Source organism: Dendrobium catenatum, unplaced genomic scaffold, assembly GCF_001605985.2.
Source record: "Dendrobium catenatum unplaced genomic scaffold, ASM160598v2 fragScaff_scaffold_1680, whole genome shotgun sequence".
Lineage (NCBI taxonomy): Eukaryota > Viridiplantae > Streptophyta > Magnoliopsida > Asparagales > Orchidaceae > Dendrobium > Dendrobium catenatum.
Window position 1 is genome coordinate 334,318 of NW_021320142.1, and position 23,154 is coordinate 357,471.

A 23,154-nucleotide genomic window follows, 5' to 3' on the forward strand; every position below is an offset into this window, starting at 1 on the left:
CGTGATAGTTTATTAGTTCTTTAAGAGCATCTCCAATGGAACGGTCGTTCTTCTGTCACTCCAACCGAGCGGCAATTCTTATATCATTTCATCGCGGATGAACAGTGCAACGCTAATATTGGTGTTGCATTGTTTATCTTCCCAATTTTTTTGTCTCTAACGAACTTGCCGAAGAAATGAGCAAAAGAAGAGAACGATCGTTATGGGAAAAAATGGAGTTCGATTGGAGATGAATCACGAAATTTTTTAGTTTTACGATATTTTAGAGTGAAAAATGAAATTTTCGGTTAGAGATGCCCTAACATAAATCCATCATAAGCCATAACGAATTTTCATCCATAACCTTTTTTTGGGTAAAAATCTCAAATAGATCACTCAATTGCCTTTACATAAAAAATGTTTATTTTATTACGTTGCAATATTTTAAGTACGAATATTTTTTTCTTTTTTTACTTAAAGCCCTTAGCAAGCTGGAAGCAAATAAGAAGAAGGTATTGCCATTAAGCCATAACGCGTGCAAGAAGCCAACAACATATTAGAAGTACCAGGCTACTGTTAGTTAGCTGTTATTTGGAAAAAAAAAATTAGCAGGACATATTGATCAAAATTTAATTATATCTAATGAGTTTCTGTACACTAATGTTAAGATAATTCATAAAATTTTAAGATTTTCTTTGGGACTTTATTTTTCCTGTTTATTAAACAGTTTTTTAATTTAAAAAAAAATATTTTAAATTTTTTTAATTTAAAAATTACTTTTAAAAGCAATAAAAAAACTATCCCAAACTAAATCTTAATATATCATGATATTTTGTTATTTTAAACTTTTTTTTGTCAGCTCGTTTGAATTTTTTTTCTTACATTTTTTATCAATTATTTTGATCCGTTCAATCAGTTAATTAATAACCACTATAGAATTAGTTTAGTTATGAACTAATTTTGAAGAAGTCTTGGTTTGAGTAGCTAATATATATCTACCGATCTACGTATCTCTTCACTGTTCATTCCTCACAGCTCAACGGGAAAAAACAAGCTCCTTAACCTTTCATCTTTTCCACGAAGCAACTATTTCTTATAGCCATGTCAAGCTATCTGAAGAAGAGTGGCTACCATCGCCTTCTCTCAAGTTCGCGTTCTGAGCTTTCAGAAGAGAGCAAATTAAGTCGCCGCCGGTGCTGCACACCGCCACTTTTCTCATCCAATGCTGAAGCTGTTCTGGTCGTCAAATAAGAAGAAGAAAGCGGTTGCTAAGCCTGAGTTTTTGGAGAGATTATTGGGTTCCAACACCGGACACAGCTTACCGTTCAGTAATTTATAGTATTCGGTACTGTGAAGTATGGAGTTCGGTACTTCACAGTATCGAGCAGTACTGAGCTCGGTACTGAGCAGTACCGAGCTTAGTACTACTCGGTACTGTGAAGTACCGAGCTCATACTGAGCTCAGTACCGAGTAGGAGGTGATGTGGCACATTTTTATTGGCCTCTGAATGTCGTCCGGTGTCGGATCCCAATAATTTCCCGAATTTTTGAGGTATCTTCGTTACATGAAAGAGGCTGTCAAGTGAGGATCCTTCCTCAGCTAGACCCGTTATCTATTTCAAATGATTCAGTTTTTGTTCCCCTGATCACAACCCGTTTTCGTCATATGCAACATATTGGTTTGCAGAACTTGTAATTGTAATTTGAGTTCTTTGTTTAATAATTGCTGCAAACTGTTGCATTTGATCTGCAACGCATCTGAGCTTTATTGGGTTATTTTCCTCTTTAAAAAGTGCTTTAAGGTGCTATAATTCGGACTTTGTTTGTGAAAGCTTTTGTGCTGCTTTATAAAGCAATTTTTTAGTAGAATATTTTTTAAAAAGATAAAATTTGATACTAAAAAACTGTTTAGAAGGCAGTTTCGAATGAAATCTCAGATGCAAAATGGCATGATTTCTTAACTGATTTTGACAGCTAATTGTTAATTTCAGCCTGATGGCTTAGTTTTATTGTAGTTTTCTGAATGTTTCTCCTAAGTATTATTTTTTTATGTTTATAGTAAGCCAAGATAATTTATATTTCTGCTAAAGGGGAACATTTCATGAAAATAAGAATAGTTTCTTTTCAAATGAAACATAATTTAAAATTTAATCTTACATAGGGCTATCAAAATCGGGTCACGGGTCAGGTTCGAGTCCAACCCGAAATTGATCTGGCACTGTTCAACCCGACCCGAACTCAATCCTTTTTTGCAAACGGGTCAGTTTTCCGAACCCAAACCCGACCCGCTTCGGGTCCAAGTCAACCCGAACCCGACCCAATTCGGGTATATTTTATTAATTTTTTTATTTAATTCAATTTATTTAAATCTAAATCAAATTAAGGTAAGATTTACTTCAATTAATTTAAAATAAATCAAGATTAATTTAATTTGGGCAATAATGTTTATAATTTTTTGAAATATCATTTACTTATTTCATAAAAATCCATTAAAACCCTCCTAAATTAATTAAAAACGGGTCAAACCGGGTTGATTTCGGGTTTCCGGGTCAACCCGAACCCGGCCCTGTTTTTCAAATCGGTCGAAATCCCTAACCCGAACCCGATCGGTTCGGGTTCGGGTCAATTTTGGGGTCAGGTTTTCGGGTCGGAACAAATATTGACATCCCTAATCTTACAGATCTTGTTGCGCGCTGACAAGCCTTGAAATTTCATTTAGTTGTATATATAATTTACAACTATGGACATATAGTTTTTAAAAACATATTTCGTTTTTTATGATTCGCATAGTTATACATAATCTTGAAAATAAAAATTAATGAATGCTTATAATCGTGTGCATGTATAGTTATGTATATGACTAATGAAATTATAATGATTGCTTTGGAACTCAGTTAGCTAAAGGTGATTTAAAGTCATTTAAGCCTAAGATTAAGAAGAACTAGTTTGGGACTCATGAATGGACTAGGCTTTGTTTGAGATGGTTTTCTTACTGCTTATTAAAGCAGCTTTCTAAAAAGCTACTATAAGAAGCAATAAGAAAGTCGTCCCAAACAAAACTTAAGTTGATTAATCACAACAAAGGATTTATTGATCAATAGGTTCGGGTGTGACATTAAACCGTATGTAGATAAGATACTCAAGAAATCCCTATTTGAACTCGCAAACACCAATGTGGTTCTTATGTCATGTACTCTCGAAGTCGGACGATGGATCTTACTAGAAGTCCATTCCAAAGAACTTTGTTAACAAAAGTAAGCAATAAATTAATTTTTAATGAACATATATGTTAAATAGAAAGAGTGACCAATCATTTAACAGTTTGAATGTGATGATTGAAGATTTAAAAGACCTCTAAATATTGATGAATCTAATTATTTGATTTATATTAGAAAAAATAATTATAATAGATAAATCTTATTATTTTAAAAATAGTCATGCTAATTGAACTTCATTGTCGTCATATTATTCTCATGATTAATGCAAATATTATGATTGTCCTTCTTAATTAGCTTAACACCCAAGACTTAAAAATTATCATAACTGATTCATGCAATCTTCATTAACACTATCATTGTCAGATCCTAAATCCTAGATGAGAAAAATAATATAGGATTATATTAGGTAGTCGATAGCCAGCATAAAGCTTGTCGAATAATCATGCTAGTGTGTGAGCTCACATATTTCAGAGTGTTTGATGATGAATATAAGCTTGAGTCTATATTACTTATAGAAATTGTTATTGCTCCTTATCCTTCAATCACAAATGTATTATCATAAGATCATATCCTTTATTTCAGTCTAGGAACAATTCTTAGTTTTGTGGGCATGTCCTAGTTCTCCTATTCTTCTTCATATCCACTCTTTATCCTTCAAGAAAATTGGAGAAGTATCAGTTGTATTTTCATCATCATCATGAGCATCTTCAAACTATTTCAAGAAGAATGTTATAAGATGAACATTAATAGTAAAGTATTAGTATTAAATTGGTATATTTTCTTGTAAATATATTTTATGTATAAATTTTTATATGTAACCTCGCCCTTTTCTATTTGTATCACAATTTAGGCAAATAATTGGGCTCACTGAGTGAGCGCTATTTTAGATAAAGCAAAACAACAAGATAAATAGAAAATGCCTCTCTCTCCTATATATCTTTCTCATTTTTCTATTTCTTCTTCTTCGGTAGTCCCTTAACTTTTTCTTTCCTACTTATAATTTTATCTTACTCTTAGGCTTCATCTGTGATGACTTTTTAAATACTTTCTAAAATATTTTTCTAATACAAAAATTCTAGTTCAATAAATTTATATAAAAAAAAACTAATTTTAAAAAGACATCCAAAACCAAGCCTTATTCTTCTCATCCAACTACTTTTAATAATAATAATAATAATAATTTTATAATATATTTATAAATAGCTCAAATTTGAAGAATTTAAAATATGCCAAATTCAAACGAGAAAATAAATTTCAAATGCATCAAAATTTACATTAAATTCGTATCATTTGAAATCAAATATTAATTTTCTCACAACTCTGCATTTGTAATAATTTTCATCTGTTTTAGATCAAGCCAGGCAACTATTTAGAAACGTTGGATGAGGGGTAAGATCACCGTTAGGTGATGCAAAAAAGTGCAGAGGCCAAGATATTTTTCCGGGGCCCCTCACCTCTCTGCGATCGATGATTCGTGGCCAGAGAAATCGAGTGAAAAAGAGCCAGGTTTTAATAGAGCTGCTTCTCCACGTAGGCTATGAGGCCTTCATACTAGGTCAATAAGTAATCTAAACTGTGGATTCTGCACTCCAATGCAGCTGCTTCAGGTAAGACTTTAGCCCATCGCAGCCTCATTTACGTGGCTCAGAAAGTGCTGCGTAGGCGCGGCTTTTCCTTTATATTCCAAATTCCATTCTTTTTTCCTATGTTGGTCTCTTCGCTTTCTTTTGGTGGGAAAGCTCTGGGCTTTGGAGGGGAATCGTGGACCATTCGCTCTTGTTCATGTGCCGCTCCTTTTATCGCTATCAGTAGTGGAGCAGGCAGTGGAGGATGATCCCTATCTGATGCATTTCGGAGGTAATCTAAAATTGGAATTTTGAGCACAGCATTTGGGATTTCGTGTTGTTTTAGTGGAGCTAGGGATTTGTTTGCGCTGATTCGGGTTTGGATTTTTTTTAATTAATTTGCTAGTGTTTATGGTAACTGATTCTATTTTTGATGTGCTCTTTCGGGAAATAGAATTTTTGTTTTCTGCTGCTTTCTTAATGTTTTGGATCTTGTGGAGAGTGCGGTTGGATTTAGTCGCTTTTAGTTTTCGAAAATTTGTTTTCTTTTTTTTTTACTTGTGATGAATCAGTTTGCTTGATTTGTTTCTCAAATTTTGGTCAAATTAGAAATGGTTGTGTTTGTGAACTGCTGATTTTTTTCCTATATCGGAGCTGCATACTTATTTTGACGGAGAAGCTGTGATTGATGATTTAGTTTTTTGTTGATAAAGAGTGGAGAGGGTCCTTCGCTGTGTGACCGGTTTAGGTTTTTGGTGTTCTGCGGTCAGGACTTGAAATTCTCATCTAATGCAGCTTCCTTTATGTTTTAGATGTTTTGGAGAGTGAAATTGGTTGCTTTTGGATTGTACTGGAGTGCGTTTTTCTGTTTTTTGAGCTGCCAATGTAGGTTTCTCCTGATAAATGAGCTGTTTACTCTTTTTGAAGGGGAAAAATTATTTTCCTTCGGCATGATGTGATGTCTGGAACTTCTTGACGAGAAGGATTCTCACGTTTTTTTTTTTCCGCTGTCTAGTTGTTATTAAGTGGGGTAAAGGAAGTAGAGTCCCCCCGTAATTAGGAGTAGTTTGATAGATTTGCATACTTACACGAAAATAACACGGATCTATAACATTTAGTCATTTATAAGAATTTGTATTTAAGTGTGAAATTGTTTCCATGGTGATGGATGAATTCGTGGCTTGATTATCAAAAGGGATTATCCTTCTCAGGTAAGTATACATTTTTGGTAAAACTGATTCGTTTTCTTTTGTGGCTTGTAATTAGCACTAGTAATGTTTTTCGCATCTTTGACCTTCAATTCTTTGGAAGCTTCTCCGGTGTAGTCACATCTATGAGCTTTAATATTTTGATATAGGTGTTATTTGAGTAATCATATTTTTTTCCCTTGTCTCTTATCACAACAATTAGTTTTATTACTTTTATGTATTTAATGTAACAACTCAAACTCTTGACCATTGAGATATTATTCACTTTGAAGGAATAACATCATGGTTTTGTCTCCTTGTATAACATCCCACGAGGTCATTTATCCTAGAGTGCTCTTGTACAAGCACGCTTAACTTTGGAGTTTATAATGAAACTCTAACCATTACACCAAAAGTTGCATTGATTTTTGAAGAGTTTAACATTTTTTTCATAAGGAGTTTCACAATCTCTCTTACTTAGATAATTGATGTCCTCATAAGTTTCCTTAGCCCATAATCATCCACCATACATATAGGATTCTAAAGGTAGAATTCTCATCTTGCGGTTGGTCTATTGCTCTGATATCATTTGTAACAACTCAAACTCTTAATTATGAAGATATTGTCCGCTTTGGCCTAGTGCCACCTATTGATGTAACTTCTCAGGAGGTCACATATCTCATGAGTTCTCCTATACAAGCAAGCTTAACATTGGAGTTTCTGATGAAACTTTATCTATTACTGCAAACGACGTCCCAATGTTTTAAGAGTTTAACTTTATTTTCATAAGGAATTTCACAATTTTTTTATTTATTCCTAATCATTTTTTATCCAGCCCAACCATTCATACAATTGGATGTGAATTGGTTCAAAAGTTTGCTGTAAATTATGTTATTTGAAATTGGTTTTATTTTGAATTTCTAATTCCTTAAATTCTTATATATAAGTCATATAAGGGAGGGATGAGGAGTAAGTATGTTGATGAAGCACAGGCATCAACATGAGAAACAAAGATGGCAATATATGAATATTGTGACACAACATAATAGCAAAAAGTTGGATAAGAAACATCATAGATGTGATAGTTTCTTTAATAATTTATTTATATAATATGTATACAACAACAAACAACAACATCAAGCCTTTGTCCCACTACGTGGGGTCGGCTACATGAATCTTTTTTTCCATTGTGTCATGTTAAAAGTCAAATTCTCATTTAAATCTAATAAAGAAATATCATTTTTAATATTTTTAACCAAGTATTTTTAGGTCTACCTCTACCTTTCTTAACATAAGTCAAATCTAATACCTCTAATTTCCTAACTGGGTCATCATAAGGCAATTGTTTTATGTGACCAAACCATTTAAGGCGACTCTATCTAATCTTATCTTCCATTGGAGCTACTCCAACCTTTTCACGTATATGCTCATTTCGTATCCTATCTCTAAGGGTAAAGCCACTCATCCACCTGAGCTTCCTCATCTCTGTAACAATTAACTTAGTATTATGTTTCTTTTTTAATGACCAACATTCGGCACCATAAAGCATTGCAGGTCTCACCATCATCTTATAGAATTTTCCCTTAAGTTTGAGGGTGGCTTTTCTATCACACAACAAGCCCGATGCATTCCTCCCCTTCAACCATCCAATTTGAATTCTGTTGATAATATCTCCATCTATTTCACCATCATTCTGAATAATAGATCCAAGATATCTAAAATGTGTACTCTTATTAATGACTTGATCGTCCAAAGTCACAATCCCCTCTCTAGGTCTATTACTACTAAAATTACACTCCATATATTTAGTTTTAAATCTACTAAAGTGAAAACCTTTAAACTCTAAGGTTGACCTCCATAATTCAAGTTTACCTTCAACTCCCTCTCTAGTCTTATCAACATGAAGAATATCATCAGCAAAAAGAAATAGAGTGATTGGCTAACGCTAAATGGGAAAATGAGTGACATTTAAAATAAAGCATTTATTGTATCTATAAAAGTGAGGATCTACCAACATATATGGAAGGAGAGTGCCACTTTTGAATTCTCATTGAACTTGTCTGAAGGGAGAGACAGACCATAAACATAAGGAATGAAAATATAAGCTTTGATGACTAATATTGTGCTTCAAATGCTTGACTTGTGAGGGAGAAGGTTGGCCAAATTATAAAAAAAAAAAGTGGAAAATCCACCACACCTCCATTGCATCAGCCAGTTGGACTTGCATGGAATTAATGTGTAATGGGCTTTTGTGTTGCATCAACCCGTTTTGTAGAGATACTTCAAATTAGATGGCCACAAAGAGATTCACCATTATATTATGATCACGACCAAAGCCCGTATGTTCCCTAATGGCGTCAAACCTTTGAGTAATTAATCATAGGATATATTTGATAGACATAAAGCTCTCTATTAGCTAAGGTGGATTCAAATCTATCCCCTTAGACAAATACTACCCCAGGTCTAGAAGGTATTCTTGCATGAAGCAACCCATATATGTTGATAAGGTTCATTCTGTCCGGTTGGATCAATTACCTCATTTGACTAAGTAGACCAGATATCATGACAGCATGGGTCAACATAACCATAGGACCTTAATCGGGCTCATCTTCATTCCCCCATCACCAGTTTTAAGTATACGTGATAAATCTCAAATCATAAACTCTAAATTCTAATATCAAATTCAAATCTCTAAAGTTGTTGCTATTATACGCTTGGTACTTAGTATCTATCCCACTTCTAGCCTTAATCGAAAGTTCTTTCGGGGATCCAAGGGGGCAGCGCCATCGGAACAAATTTTGGTTGTAAGGATATTTTTTGAATTCAAATTAATAATTAAAATGATAAATTCTCTTTGTTATTTACTGAGGGGCAATTGCCTAAAGATAATAGTATTTTAAAAGTTTTAGGGGGGCAATTGGCTAAAAACCTTGTAATAAAAACTAAAAAATAGATTGAGGGAGATAAATTATCTAAAGTAATATAATATATATATATATATATATATATATATATATATATATATTATTTTTTTTTTTTGTGGGGGTGGGGGGGGGGGGCGCCACCTTAAGGGCCCCCTGTCTAAAACCCAATCTACCTTCTGAAAATTTACTCAGAATCTAAGCTCGTTAAAACTCTCTGCCGTCAACAAAAGAAAAAGAGGCGGTGTGGAGAGGTCGGGGCGTGAAATTTTCGGAGCCCACAAGTAGTCTTATCCAGATCATAGAAAGCTGATTTAAGGTTTATCTTCTTGCTTATGTATTTCAAGATCATCCTGATTTAAATTTTGATACTTCAAGCTGCTTTTTGGTAATAAAAATTCAATTCTTCCGAGGCTTTTAAAAAAAAAAAATTTAAGGCTTTTAAAATCTGTCATCTGTATATTTCTGCTAAGTTATAACTTATTTATTTTTTATTTAGGACTCGGTATTCTCTTTTCCCTCATAATCTGCCCTCATTGAATACTCATGAATGATATCTGAAGCATTACTAGATTGGTGTGATTATTTTTTAGTATGGACATTTAGTCAATAAATAAATCCCCTTTCTAAATATGACATAGTAGTTGCCTTGTGAAGGTTGCTACTGAAGAGAGGAGGAAGTCTTGACACATCTTTTAAAGCATATAATGTCAGACAATGATGCACCAACTTGTAAAGAAGGTGATGTTATTGAACAGTTTAGGGGTAAAAATATTAGTGCTTCCCAAACTCCTTACATGGGGCAGTGGATGGCTCATTGGATGCAACCATGCAAAAGTTCATCCTCTAAAGATTGTCAGCTGCATTCTGATGCTCTTGCTGATAACATACTCCATAAATTTGAAGGGCATGACTCTTCGGAACTTGATCGATTAAAATCCAAAGAGTTTAAATTTGTAAGGGTGGATATGAATCAAAGGTATAGTTTTGTAGACAAGGGTAAATCAAACTTAGCTGCTGAAGATGATCCATCATCATATGATATCAGATCAGGTGAACCTTGCGTTGATAGGGAAAAGTTTAAAATTAAGGAAAACTTTTCAATGAGAAGAAATGTGGAGCCAATCAACGATGGAAGAACATTTTGTAAAAAACTAAGTGCTCAGCAACTGACCGAGTCTTCTATAAAATGGAAAAAAATTGGATCATATTGCTGTCACAGTCTAGATGTTTCTGAGTCGAATTTTGAACACTTACCTATGCTTGACATCAATCGGGAAATTGAGACCATGTTGGCTTCTAAGGAAAAATCTGCTTATGGTGCTGTGTCTGTTAAAATGGTGAAGGAAAACTTGTCACTGTGTGAATCTATAGGCACTTCCAGTCTTGTAGAATTAGCACCTGGGAGTTGTCTTGCAGCCAGAAAAATAACTGATGATGCTGAAAAGATGATGACAACTTATGAAGGCTTCCTTCCTGATAGTGCTGTTGGTATGGATGGAGCTTCTTCTCCTGTAATTCATGGTTGCAAATATCAAAAGGAAAATATGATTGCCTGCATATTTAGTTCTGGGTTGACTAATGTAGATCCACACAATAAACTGACTTGTGTGCAGCACAACCTATGTTCTTGTAGCTCAAGTTCCAAATCAAGGACAACAGAAACTAAAGGCAAAATTTACTCAATTTCTAAAGGTTTCAGAAATTCTTGGACAAGTCTAAAGGGTGGATCCAACCATGTTCTCAGTGAGTCAAGTCCAACTGATTTCCTATATTCTTTTTCAACTGAAGGACACGGTTCAGAAGTAAAAGCTGATTCTTCCAGCTGGTTGCTACTTGACCAGAGAAGACTTGGCAAGCCAGATGGTTCTGATATAAACCATTTGCCTTGTCAAATGCCAAAGTGCTCAATACATGATATGAGTCTAACTGAATCTTGCCAAAATTTGAAGTCTGTTGAAATTGGAGAACGATTTCACAAGTTCTCTAGCACTGTAAAGTATTTACTGGTTACAGATAAAATGGGTAAGGATCAGTGCCTCAGAGAACGGACTATGGGTGATTCTCCATTCACCCAAGTTAATGGAAATACTTTGTCCAAAACAGTAACCATTCCCACCGAACTAAGTTGTGGCAAGAAAGAGAAGAGCGCTGTGCGCTTAGAAAACTTTGTAAGTGATGAAGATAGGGATGATCGGAATGACAGTGGCGTTCATCTTATGGGGGAACATAATGAGTTTTCTACTAAAGTTGATACAATAAGTACTCATCCGTTGCATGGGTCAAGTTCTCTACCAGGTACATGGCTGACATGTTTTTGCTGTTTATTTATTTTTGGAACTTGACACAAAGTAGTTCTTTCCAGTTCTAGGCTTGTCAAGGGCATGCATAAAACTTCAGCAACTCATCTTTTGTTAGTTTACCTAATGATTTTTGGGTTGATTATGTATTTATTAAGTTTTTCTACAACGTAATTCCAAGCTTCGATTTTGCAGGAGAATCTATTTCCAGTCCACAAAAGGTACGTGTTTTCTATAAGTCAGTTAAAAAATATTGTGTAGTTTAACATGGTTCATTACTTAGTTTCCTTTTTGGTTGAACATGATATATAGATGATGCAATAAAATCATTGCTTTGTTATCTTTGGTTTCATGAATGCATCAATTGCTTCACATTTAAAATGTCAGCCTTCCGATGACCAGGTTATAAAAGTAGAGGTATTAGATTTGACTTGTATTAAAAAAGATAGAGGTCGGCCTAAAAAGACTAGTTAGAAAATATTAGAAATAATCTTTCTTTATTAGATTTAACCGAGAATTTGAGTTTTAGCATGACACAATGGAAAACAAGGGTTCATGTAGCCGACCCCACGTAATGTTACAAAAGTTTGATGTTGTTGTAGTTGTTGTTGTTTTTGGAGTTTTGAATCAATTGTGTGAATAAAGCCAAAGATATGCTGAATCAATATGATCGGGAATCACCCTTTGACCTATAAGAAGATTTTCAAAAGGAATGCAAGGATAGAATTATTACATGTATAATTATTAGCTCCATTTAAACTTCATTTCTGAACCATTTGATGGTTGTTTGCTTTCTTTATTTACATGACGTTCTGACAAATCTATAGGGCCATTGTTGATTGCTTAAAGTATGATCTGGATCTGGTAGAGTCCAGTGCATGCCACCTCTGACCAGGTTAACTGGGTTTTCAGCTATATTCATGTGACTAATGTGTAATTCCAAATTCCAGTTAGATTAGTCTGCTTCATTATGTTTTTAAAATAATTTTCTTGTGTTATTGACAAATAGAGCTCTGTACAAATCGCTTACTCTCCTTTAGAGTGTTTCTACCCGTTACAGAAAAAAATAGGTATTATACAAGACAAGGATTGAGTATTTTGCTCAGTCAAATCTGTCATATAAAAAGTTATTAATAACAGCTATAATAACTAACAATACATATTTATAGCCAGAATTTGTAGTAATTAATATGATAATTAATTTGATCTAATGCATATATTGTTGATAGTTAGAAGGGTAGAAAATGGGTAGCTCAAGTTGAATGTAATGTATAAGTTGATGGACTCCCATCAACTCCAAAAGCTCAAGTAATTGAATGAGGGTCACTAGTAGTATATTAGGAACTCAACTGTTGATTAACTTCCAATATGAGATTTGTTGCGGGCTAGAATATACGCGGCGATAGAGTTTGTAAATTCGCGTCTGAGCATTGTACGAATATTCAGCACACAAACAGAAAAGAAAATGAATACCAGGATTTTTACGTGGAAAACCCAAAAGAGGGAAAAAATAAAAGCAAGTACTAATCCTATGTAGCCATATAAGCTATCCAATGGAATGAAACTAGCTTGAGTTAATACAGTCAAACATCTCAGCTCCTGCGTCACTCGAATTAGCGCCCCTCTTCTTGCGCAGAAGTTTAGGGATTTCTCATCCTCTTCTTTCTAACTTTCTTACAGTTGAGGCATTCCCCTGTTTGTTGTAGGCGGCATTCCCTACTAAAATTCAGAGCCCCTCTCCGTGTGTAGAAGTTAGAATTTTTGTAGTCGCTCTCTTCGCTTGCGCTCTTCTTCTTGCATTAGAGGCATTCCACTGTTAGAAATAGGCGGCATTCCCCTATCAAGCTTCAGTGTCTCTCTTTTGTGAGAAGTCGCGATGAGAGGCTATCTTCTAAATATACAACCCGTGATAGAAGGAGATCAATTGCTGCTTGTATGCGAGGGTGATTTGAGAAGATCTGGCGTCAATAGTATCCGCGAGGAGAGCCAGTAGACGGGGAGAATTTTGATGTTGTTTGAGCGGAAGTCTGTCGGCTATGGACTATCCAGTTGAAGTTCATTAGCAGTCAACTGACGAGTGGAGGACTGAAGGAGAGAGTTCAAGGTGCGTTGCAAGTAGCAGTCGATCGACAATCCGATGATGATTGAAGTAATGGATCGCCGGCAAATATCAGACGAAGGTCCGATGATCGTGAATGTCCAATGACATTTTGCTAATACAATATGCATATATACTGAAGTGTACCGACATCAGATATCCTTGAGTCAAGGGGTCGGAGCAGTGTATTATGCCGACGTTCTTGCAACACATATATAATGTTAACTGAGTTGAGGCCTGATGAAAACCAAATTGTAATCTTTCTTTGAAGAAAAAGTTGTATAAGATGCTTCAATGTGCAGTAGAGAAGAAGTCACTAAATCCACTGAGGATATTTGACTGTTTTGAAGTTGTTTGTTGCTTGATAATTGTAACTTGTATGGATAATGCCAAATATACTTTTACTTTCAGATTCTTGCAAAAATGAACTTGATGTACCATCTTTTGCAATGTAAGTCCAACGACATTGAATAAGGAGTTGAGAACTTGTCCTTCGGAGCAAGCTGAATTGCGATTGCATCTTTAAGACATGCTTTGACATATTGCCCCCCATTTTTTTTGTGAGGGAATTTTAGACTGCTGAAGTCTTTGTATAAGTGATAAATTTATCAATCACTTACGTTCTTGGAGTCTTTATAGAGAGAACATTGTTCACTCGGAACATTGCTCAATGATGTTGACCTTTATAAAAGAGGTCAGAAGAATCCACCAAGGATGTGAGACCTATCCGAGGTTGTACGTCGGAGCCTTTGCTCGATGACGTTAACCTGTGTGGAAGAGGTCGAGAGAATCCACCAAGGATGTGAGTCCTTTCCGAGGTTGTATGTCGGAGCCTTTGCTCGACGATGTTAACCTGTGTGGAAGAGGTCGAGAGAATCCACCAAGGATGTAAGACCTATCCGAAGTTGTATGTCAGAGCCCTGCTCGATGACGTTAACCTGTGTGGATGAGGTCAGATCAAATCCCCCAGGGATTGATCATCCGGTGATTGAGATACAATATAGATCGAGAAGTTTTTTTTTTAATCTTTCACAAGAGAAAATAATATCACAACAACGTGAACATTATATTACTGTATTATGTAAGACAGTATAATAGTTCCCTAGTATGACTTAGGGATATACAAATTGCAAAGTATTCAACACATAAGATCTACGTACGGTGACAATACAACATTTAACTTGGAAGAAGACATTAGAGATATCAAAGTAATACCCTGCTCAACATAAAAGAGACAACAAGATAAGTAGTACTGCTAATACAAATGCACGAAGTGCGTGATCATTCAATCTCTCCAACCATCTGAATATTATTCAATGGTTGTCTTTGTTTTTTATTTTGCCCCCCAGCAGGACGAGCTTCTTCTCGGATAGATGGATCTCGAATAAATTGTTGAAGGTAGCCCTGACGGATAAGTCTTTCAATCTCATTCTTGAGTTGCTTACAAGCTTCAGTAGTGTGACCACGACTACGATGAAAGTGACAGTATTGATCTAGGTTTCCTGTGTTTGACTTCAAAGGATTCGGCCATTTCAATGTATCTTGATCTCAAACGACCATCAATACATTTGCTCGAGATGTGTTGAGTGGGGTGTACTCCTGTCGGGGTTCCCATCGCGGTAATGGAGGCCTAGGAGGTAGATCATTCTTCCTTTATATTTTCTGTTGTGAGAATGAATTGTCCATCCCAGGTGTACCTTTGCGCTTCCCGTTGATTTGCTCAAACTGCTTCCTGTGAGTATTTATAGCTTCATATGCAGAAATTTATGCTTCCACACGATGGATCAGGTCAGCATATGAATGAACAATGTCGCGCATGAGTGCTGAATAGAATGGGTCAGGACGAAGACCTCCAAGAAAGACCCCTCTGAGTAATTCAGGGTCTACTCCTGGAATCTGTTGAGCCTCGGTGGAAAATTGTTGAAAATACTCCTTCAACGATTCTCCTTCATTTTGACGGATCCCGGAGAGGTGGGAAGAATCCTTAGTAATTCTTCGATTAGCCACAAATTGTTCAACGAATAGTTTGGCTAATTTGACGAATGAAGAGACCGTTCTGGATGGAAGCGAATAGAATCACGTTCGAGTCTATCCTTTAAGGGTGGCAGGAAAAACCTGGCAAAGGAGTTTGTCCGATGCTCGTTGAATATGCATGATGGTTCTATAGTAGTCGATATGCTCATACGGGTCAGTTGTCCCGTCGTAGGACTCAACGTTTGATACTTTGAATCCGACTAGAATGGGGTGCTGAAGAATGGCTTCAGTTAGAGGTGATGACTCCTGGAAGTTCCTCTGTCGGAGAGCATGCCTCACATCTCCTCGGGGGAACTCTTCTCATATCAATCTTCGCAGTTCGTGACGCAGGACATTGTGACGGAGTTCCGCAATGTGTGGTTGGGCAGAGCCTTCTGGGAGATCCGAAAGAATGCGAGGCTACCGAGTCGAGGGGGAAGGATGTGTTGAACTCGTTGTATCGGCAAGTTCATTATCCTATCGTGATTGAGGATGTCTCCTGGGTGGAGGAAGATGAATCTCTTCTTGAAGATGTTCGAATTAAACATCCTCAATCCGTGGTGGATCCCTAGGGAGAAGGACCTCCTCCTGTTGTGCCAATGTCGTCTGTCGATTCTCTCGCAGGAGTTGAAGGATCTCGTTCTGAGATTCTTCCATCTTCCGGATTCTTTCTTCTAAAGCAGGTCCCGAGGTCCCTTCTCCGGCAGCATTCTGCCCCCCAAGATGAAAAGAGGCAGACATCGGACGTCTATGGTTAATAGACTAATTTCTGGACTGGTGGGAGTTAGAGCGGGAAGCTCCAACGATGCGACTGCTACGTCTGTTGACCATTGTAGCAATACTCGAAGTTGTGGGATAGTATTTCCCACAGACTGCGCCAAACTGTTGCGGGCTATAATATACGCGGCGGTAGAGTTTGTAAATTCGCATCTGAGCATTGTACGACTATTCAGCACACAAACAGAAAAGAAAATGAACACCAGGATTTTTACGTGGAAAACCCAAAAGAGGGAAAAAAATCACGGGGCCTCACCGAGTTGAAAAGTTCCACTAGTGTTGCGTAAATTACAAGAAGCTGATTCGTCCCACAAGTTAAGACAATCAGATTTACAATAAAGTTCTTCTTAATTGAAACAAAGTTACGAAGTTGTGTGAAATCCCGGCGTTTCCCGAATATCCGGCAGAGTTCCGGCGTATTCATGCGGAGGGATGAACTCTGACGGTGGTCGAGGAGAAGATGATTCTCCTTTTCCCCTTTCTCTTCCTCTCCTTCTTACTTGAGTCCCTCTTGTGAAGAATGAGGGCTCTATTTATAGTTTTTATGGATGGCATAGCTTATAAATAGGCATGAGATCGAGGGCGAATAAAGAGTGGTCTAATGGACGGCCGATGTTGAATTCTTCGATTGTGCACCGTTCGTTGGACATTTGAAGGACTCAATGATGTTGGAATTCGGTCATCTTGAGTTTGTTGGATTCGTCTCGCCGAGCCGTTCGATTCGAGTATAAGCTCGTTAAAATCGGAGTCCGTTTGGTAACTCAAATTGTGATTCGAACCTTCCAATAGCGCTTCTAGTCTTCAATTCAGACTCATTTGGACTCGGATTGAGTTGAATTTGATGTCGTTGGGTTCGTATTTCTAAGACGCTCAGTTTGACTATAAGCTCGTTGAAATTGGAGTTCGGGTGCTTCCGGATTTAATTTTTGAAGTTTCCGGGTTGGGTTTTGCATCGAGATTCGTGCCCAATCAAGATAATTTCATGATAACGTATCAAGATTATATTCCACTTTTATGTGGATTTTAACATACAGATTCAGGCTTTATCCTTCGTTTGGGACGACTTTTTTATTGCTTCTTAAAACGACTTTTTAGACAAATTAATTTTTTTTTTACTAAAAAGTTGTTTTAAGCAGCAATAAAAAAATCGTCCCAAATGAAGCTTCCGTTTATGCATCTTTGAACTATTAACACGAACTGTTGACCTGAGGCAGATAAACTTGTGTCATTGTTACTTTATGAACAAACTCACCCTTGTTTGATTTGATGGAAGTCACAATTGCATATGATTGGAATCATGACTAACAGGCTACTGCATATTCAAATCTGAGAAATTCCAAGACTACATCTGCTTCATCTGCACGAGAAGTCTCTATTAGAAATGCAGAGATTGGAATGGCTAAGAGAGAAGAGCATCTTGCTTCTATAGATGAAGTAACTCATGCAAGCCATACCGAAGCGAGTGTTTCTAGTACAGAAAGTTTGGCTGCAGATCATATAGTTAAGGTACCAGATGTCTCCAGCTCCAGTCTTCTAGCAGATCACACATCAGGATCAGAAACTTGCAGCAGATGGATTAAGCGTCTCCGGGGTAACCATTCTGAGAGTCTTTCTCTTTGTACGAAGAGGTTCAAAAAGGGTGAGGATTCCATTGAAATACAGCAAAGTTCCAGCAGAATACAAAACCATAATCCATTAAGCTCTGGTTCACTTGGATTCATGAAGGAACATGATAATTCAGAAAATGTTTTGCCTTGTGGTGATTCAGACGAGTCTCTGCAATTGTGGATTAGGAGATGGTGCCGTAATGATCATGAAGTATCTCAGACCTTATCAACACCAAGTGTGCCGCTGGCATTGCAACCAGAAAAGCTCGGAGTTCCACATGAAAAGTTTGAAGGGAAGATGTCTGCAAGCATTGGAGCAATGGCTTTGATGGGCAGAGCTATGAATAAGTACACGCCCTGTAGATTTCGGAGAGAGGAAGCTTCTCTGGTATGGAATACTGAAGAGTGAGTGGATGGACAACCATTCGTATCAAGAGAGTTGTTGTATTCCTTGCTATCTGAATGTTCAGAAATCAAAATGTAACGGTCAAGAATGAAGCACATGAAATGTTGCTGGGGTGAGATTTACTTATTTTTTCACATATGTAAGTGAAGAAAGATTTTGGTTGCTTGAAAAGCCATTTCTATTGCATTTCTACGTATTCCTTAGTGTTTTTACTATGACTTCTGATTTATCCATTGCGTAGTTGGGTGATCAATCCATTTTGTTAATTCTTATAAAATTTAATTTAATTTTGCAATGTATTACATTATATTTTGTGATGGCTTAGACTTCATTTGGGATGGCTTTTTAGTGCTTCTATAAATATTCTTACAATCAAAATTTGTTTTGAGTGCATTTCCTCTCGAGCCCTATTTGTTCATCGTTGTACGCTTCACAGATATGTCGGAGGTTTAAAGGGGCAGCACCCCCTGGTGGGGTTTGACCTGCTCGGTCAGGTTGCGGAGTCAATGAACTTTTATTTTATCCAGTGAACGTACGCAGAGGAACGTTTGGTTTTAGGCAAAAAAAGCGCCTGTACCGAGTACCGAGGTGTACCGAGTTTTTTCAAAAAATTCGGTACATGCGCTTTTTTGCCTAAAACCGAACGCTCCTCTGCGTACGTTCACTGGATATAATAAAAGTTCTTGGGGCAATTACCTAAATATCATAGTATTTTAAAAAATTTAGTTTTTTTTTTTTTTTGATTGTCTAAAAATCCTTGTAATAAGACTAAAAAATACATGGAGGGGGATAAATTACTTAAAGAATCATATAATAAAAAAAAATTATTTTTATTTTATTACATTTTTCTTTTTTGAGGTAATTGACCCATCCTGGCCTTAAGGTGTGTATCCATCCATGCTTCTTAAAGTAGTTTTTATAGTGCAAAATTAAAATTTTTGTACTAAAAAATTGCCTTAATAAGTAGTAAGAAATTCACCTGAATAAAGTCTTTAACTAAGAAGTTGGGGGCATCATTTTGGTTTATAAAAAACTTACATAAAATTACAATTTTTTTCACGTATAAATTGATGATAGTAGCTTTGAACTTTATCAAATTTATTTTGAGATGAATATAATAGAAATTTTAATTAACTATTTATTGATTATATTCATCTTGATAATTTTTTCTTACAATGTCCTGTAATACTTTAAAATAATTTGAAAAAATTATAATATCTATTATTACTTCATAACAAATATATTTTTTCCTAATAATAATATAATTCTGATATAATAAATATATGATTAAATAAAAAAATTAAATAAGCATATAATTACATATCAGAAAAATAAATTATTTCTATTTAAGGGAATTCAAAACTTTTTATCATATCAGAACCGTTGAAAGCAGCGGACCGCAATACCCCAAACAGCCGAAGGATAAGATGTTTTACAGGAGTTAAAATCTTTTCTAATATGTTCACATGTTTAATTTAGATTTTGAAATAAAATAATTATTTCTTTTGTCAAATTTTGCTATGTTTTATAGGGATGTCCTTTGACTTTCTGTAGGCCTTTATTTCAAACAAGTTAGTGTGCGAAAACTATTCGTATTATTAGGTTTTACCACTTGCTACATTTGAGCTCAATCTTTACCACGTGCGAAGACGATGATGCCTATGTGAATCGAAGCAAGGTGATGACCGACTCGACGACGGGACGACGAGTGACTCAACCCGAACCAACGAGCGACTCGACAAGAGGATGCCGACGCACCAGACAATGCCAAGACCACTCGACTCGACCAAACAATGTCTAGATTTGGTTGCCAAAACGAGACGCAACCAAATCTAGACACCGGGTCAACTCGGGTTGATTTTAAATTGTTGGGTCAACATGAATCCGACTCAATTTTTCAAACGGGTGAAAATTTTGCACCAAGACCCGACTCCGACCTGTTTCTCAAACAGGTTGATCCCAATCTATAATTTTTGGATCAAATTTTTGAATCATATCAAATATTAACACCCCTAAAAATAAACCCTTTTAAATTACATGATAATTTAGTTCTCATAAAATATTTTGAACTTATAAACAAAAACAACACTTTTTCCGTTTAAATTTAGGCTGCATATAGAAAGTCTTTCTTACCGTTTCTAAAAATAACTTTTTAGTTAAAAAAAATAACTAAAAATTTACTTTAATCAAACGAATTCTTAAATTTTCAGGACAGAGACTGCAAATATTAAAAATTAAATAATTTAAATTATTTAAAAACATATAGTAAAAGATGAATAAATGTTATTCAAAACAATATAGCACCACAAGCAACACAACCAAGAAAAAAAAAAAGCAAATGAAAGTTAAAAATTCATAAAGCCAGTCAAATAATTAGCATAAAATCAATGTGGCTAATTATCATAAAATTTAAGCATTGCTCGACATATCTTTATTTCTGCTTTCTAAAATAACTTTTCATTACATAAAACAAAATTTTCTAGTTCAAGAAGATTTTATAATGAAAAGCTGCTTTAGAAAGCAGAAAAAAAAAGCTGTTCCAAACAAAACCTTAACCTAAAAAACAAGAAATATCATCCTCAAGTTCGCTTATGTGCCATCCTACAATATCTTCAGCAAAATTTTTCAAAAATCAGAATGGAAGATAGGGCATCTGCAAATCAAAACAAAAGGACATGCAGTAGAAGAAACTGATACGAAACGACTGTAATAGATTACAAAGCCACGAATCCACAATTTGATTCATTTAGCAATCCTCTGAAGCATATATTCACATCACAAAGGCAGCAGGCTCTTTCTTCTATCATTTATATAGATGATTTATAGTTTCATATTATATGATCTAAAAAACATCAAAAGATAACTAGTTTTCATTTATTATCGGAAAACTCAAGAGGATGGGCAGTCGCATTCATGATGCTTTCGCAAATCCAACCCTCAGGTTTCCATAGTCGAACTCTGTGTGATAGACTCCCATGAACACATCTCCCAGGATCCTGTAGCAGCCATGAATAACAGGAATTTTAGCTTATAAAATATCTTAGTTTTGAAAACTTAGACTTCAGCATTGTTTGGGAAGTCTTTTTATTGTTTCTTAAAGCAGTTTTTTAGCACAAAAATTTTAAAATTTTTGTGCTATAAAGATGCTTTAAGAAGCAATAAAAAAGCCGTACCAAACGAAACTTTCATTTGGGACAGCTTTCATGCTGCTTCCTAAAATGACTTTAATAAAATTTTCTAATTCAAGAAATTTTTGTAAAAATTGTTTTAGAAAGCAACAAAAAAACCGTCCCAAATGAAGCCTTAAACGGATGATGGAATAGCAGAGGAGGATGACAATACCAGAGAGGACCACGAGGAGGGGGAACATCCAAGGCTGTGAATCCACTGATGCATTGTGCGATAGGTCCTTCACCCACTTTTAGAACGTACTGAAAGCAAGGGGGACAAATAAAAAGAAATTGATGTCACAATTTGTTTCACATCAAAAATTTGTGGGTTGGAAAAAAAAGAAGGATCGTCAGCTCATCCAAATTTTCATTTTTCTTTCATTCCTGCTGAGCACTGCATGATCTTGAATTTTTATTCCTGTTATGTTAGATCTCTCAATTTCTTCTATAATTTTGTACACTTATTTTATAAAATGATAGAATTTGCTGGGTGATTGAATGTACTGCATATAACTTTGATTTTAAACTCCACAAATCACCTCAAATGAAATTACACAAAATGTATTTAAATGAAATAAATGAGTCTTTAAAAATGAACCGTCTAGAAAATTAAAAAAAAAAAAAAAATTTACTGGATATCAGCACCAAAACATTGGATTACCTGTTCTGCAGTGAGGTCAAATTTCTTGCCACCAATGGTGAAAGAAACAGCTGGCATTAAGGACAAGGAGTTACAGTCAACAGCAGATTCTCCCATGGGGCTGGGCAGTCGCTCGCACAACTGTAAAATAGCTAAACAAGTTTAGGACGCCTAAAGCTGTTTTTTGAAGTAAATAAGGCCTTGTTTGGTCTCCCTGCTCCTTTTTTTCGTTTTTAAGCGTAAGTATCGGAGCAGAAAACGGAAAAAAAATTTCTTCTCAGATCGGTGGAAACATGGAGGTTCGGAAGAAGGTATTTTGAAAAAGCTGTATAAACAAATAGCAAAACAATAATATTTTTGCCGATACAAACCGGAGACTGAAAAATAATGGTCAAACAAACGAGGCCTAAGTTTTTCATTAGAAATAGATTAACCTGATTGACATAGTTAAGTATTAATTCCACAGTTTGGTTCTGCTTAAGTTGATTTTGCATCCAAACAACAGCCATCTCACAAGCAGAGCACATGGGATCACTCCTTCCGAAATCATATTTGTCACCATTGTCTTTCACCACACTCTCAATGCCGATACTATTTTGCAGAAGCGTGTTCATAAAAAACAAAACAAAAAAAAGAGGCAAAGATTAATAAGGATAATCCATTAGGCTCATAAAAGTAAATAAGAAAAACCTTAATAACGAAGTTAGAGATTGATCTCTCACCCAACAGAATGAGTTCCATCAAAGGCGCAAAGGCCAAGCTTAGAGCAAATCTTCAGTGGTTGTGTCTGCAGAAGAAACATTCCAACCATATATTAACCTGCAAACGGATTAAAAAGGAAGATGGCAGAAAGGATATATATATATAAGGAGATTCAAACCTCCGAGAGCAGAAGTTCCAAAATCTGTTCCCCGTACTGGGCAACTACTGCTTTGCACTCTTGGCTAACGATACCAGTAGCTCCAATTTTATGGTTTATCTCCGTAATGATGACCTGCAAAAAAAATTAAATTATGAGAGTGACAAAAAGAAGCAACGGAACCGTATGAAGATGTCGTTTTTATAAAGACAAAGAACATCATCATTATTACTAAAAAAACTTACTCTAATTTTATAAAGACAAAGAACATCATCATGAAGCTCCAAGGCATTTTTATTTTGATTAATGGTAAGATGTCAGATGGGATCAAAGCCAAAAGCGGATTTAGACAAGGGTGTCCTCTGTCTCCATACTTATTCATTCTATGTGCTCAGATTTTGTCTGATGATTTGA

The 23,154-nt window shown here is 35.7% G+C and overlaps 2 protein-coding genes across 3 annotated transcripts; one reads left to right on the top strand and one right to left on the bottom strand.

The window, feature by feature from the left end:
* Positions 1 to 4,740: 4,740 nt before the first annotated feature.
* Positions 4,741 to 18,286, top strand: LOC110104909. 2 transcript variants are annotated; one of them, XM_028701364.1, is made up of 5 exons: positions 4,741 to 5,054; positions 5,906 to 5,973; positions 9,528 to 11,168; positions 11,366 to 11,391; positions 17,367 to 18,286. In XM_028701364.1, exons 3-5 carry the CDS (start codon positions 9,578 to 9,580, stop codon positions 18,072 to 18,074), a joined length of 2,325 nt encoding a protein of 774 aa, XP_028557197.1. In that variant the 5' UTR covers positions 4,741 to 5,054; positions 5,906 to 5,973; positions 9,528 to 9,577; the 3' UTR covers positions 18,075 to 18,286. The 2 variants fall into 2 exon arrangements, with proteins under 2 accessions (XP_028557197.1, XP_020689850.1); XM_020834191.2 differs by lacking the exon at positions 5,906 to 5,973 and having other exon boundaries at positions 4,742 to 5,054.
* A 2,461-nt stretch (positions 18,287 to 20,747) lies between these two features.
* LOC110104902 (aspartic proteinase oryzasin-1-like) lies at positions 20,748 to 22,898 on the bottom strand. The gene is made up of 6 exons (XM_020834184.2): positions 22,762 to 22,898; positions 22,604 to 22,668; positions 22,316 to 22,472; positions 21,903 to 22,022; positions 21,414 to 21,502; positions 20,748 to 21,067 (listed from the first exon to the last, which is right to left on the bottom strand). Exons 3-6 carry the CDS (start codon positions 22,406 to 22,408, stop codon positions 20,983 to 20,985), a joined length of 387 nt encoding a protein of 128 aa, XP_020689843.2. The 5' UTR covers positions 22,409 to 22,472; positions 22,604 to 22,668; positions 22,762 to 22,898; the 3' UTR covers positions 20,748 to 20,982.
* Between the last annotated feature and the right edge of the window lie 256 nt (positions 22,899 to 23,154).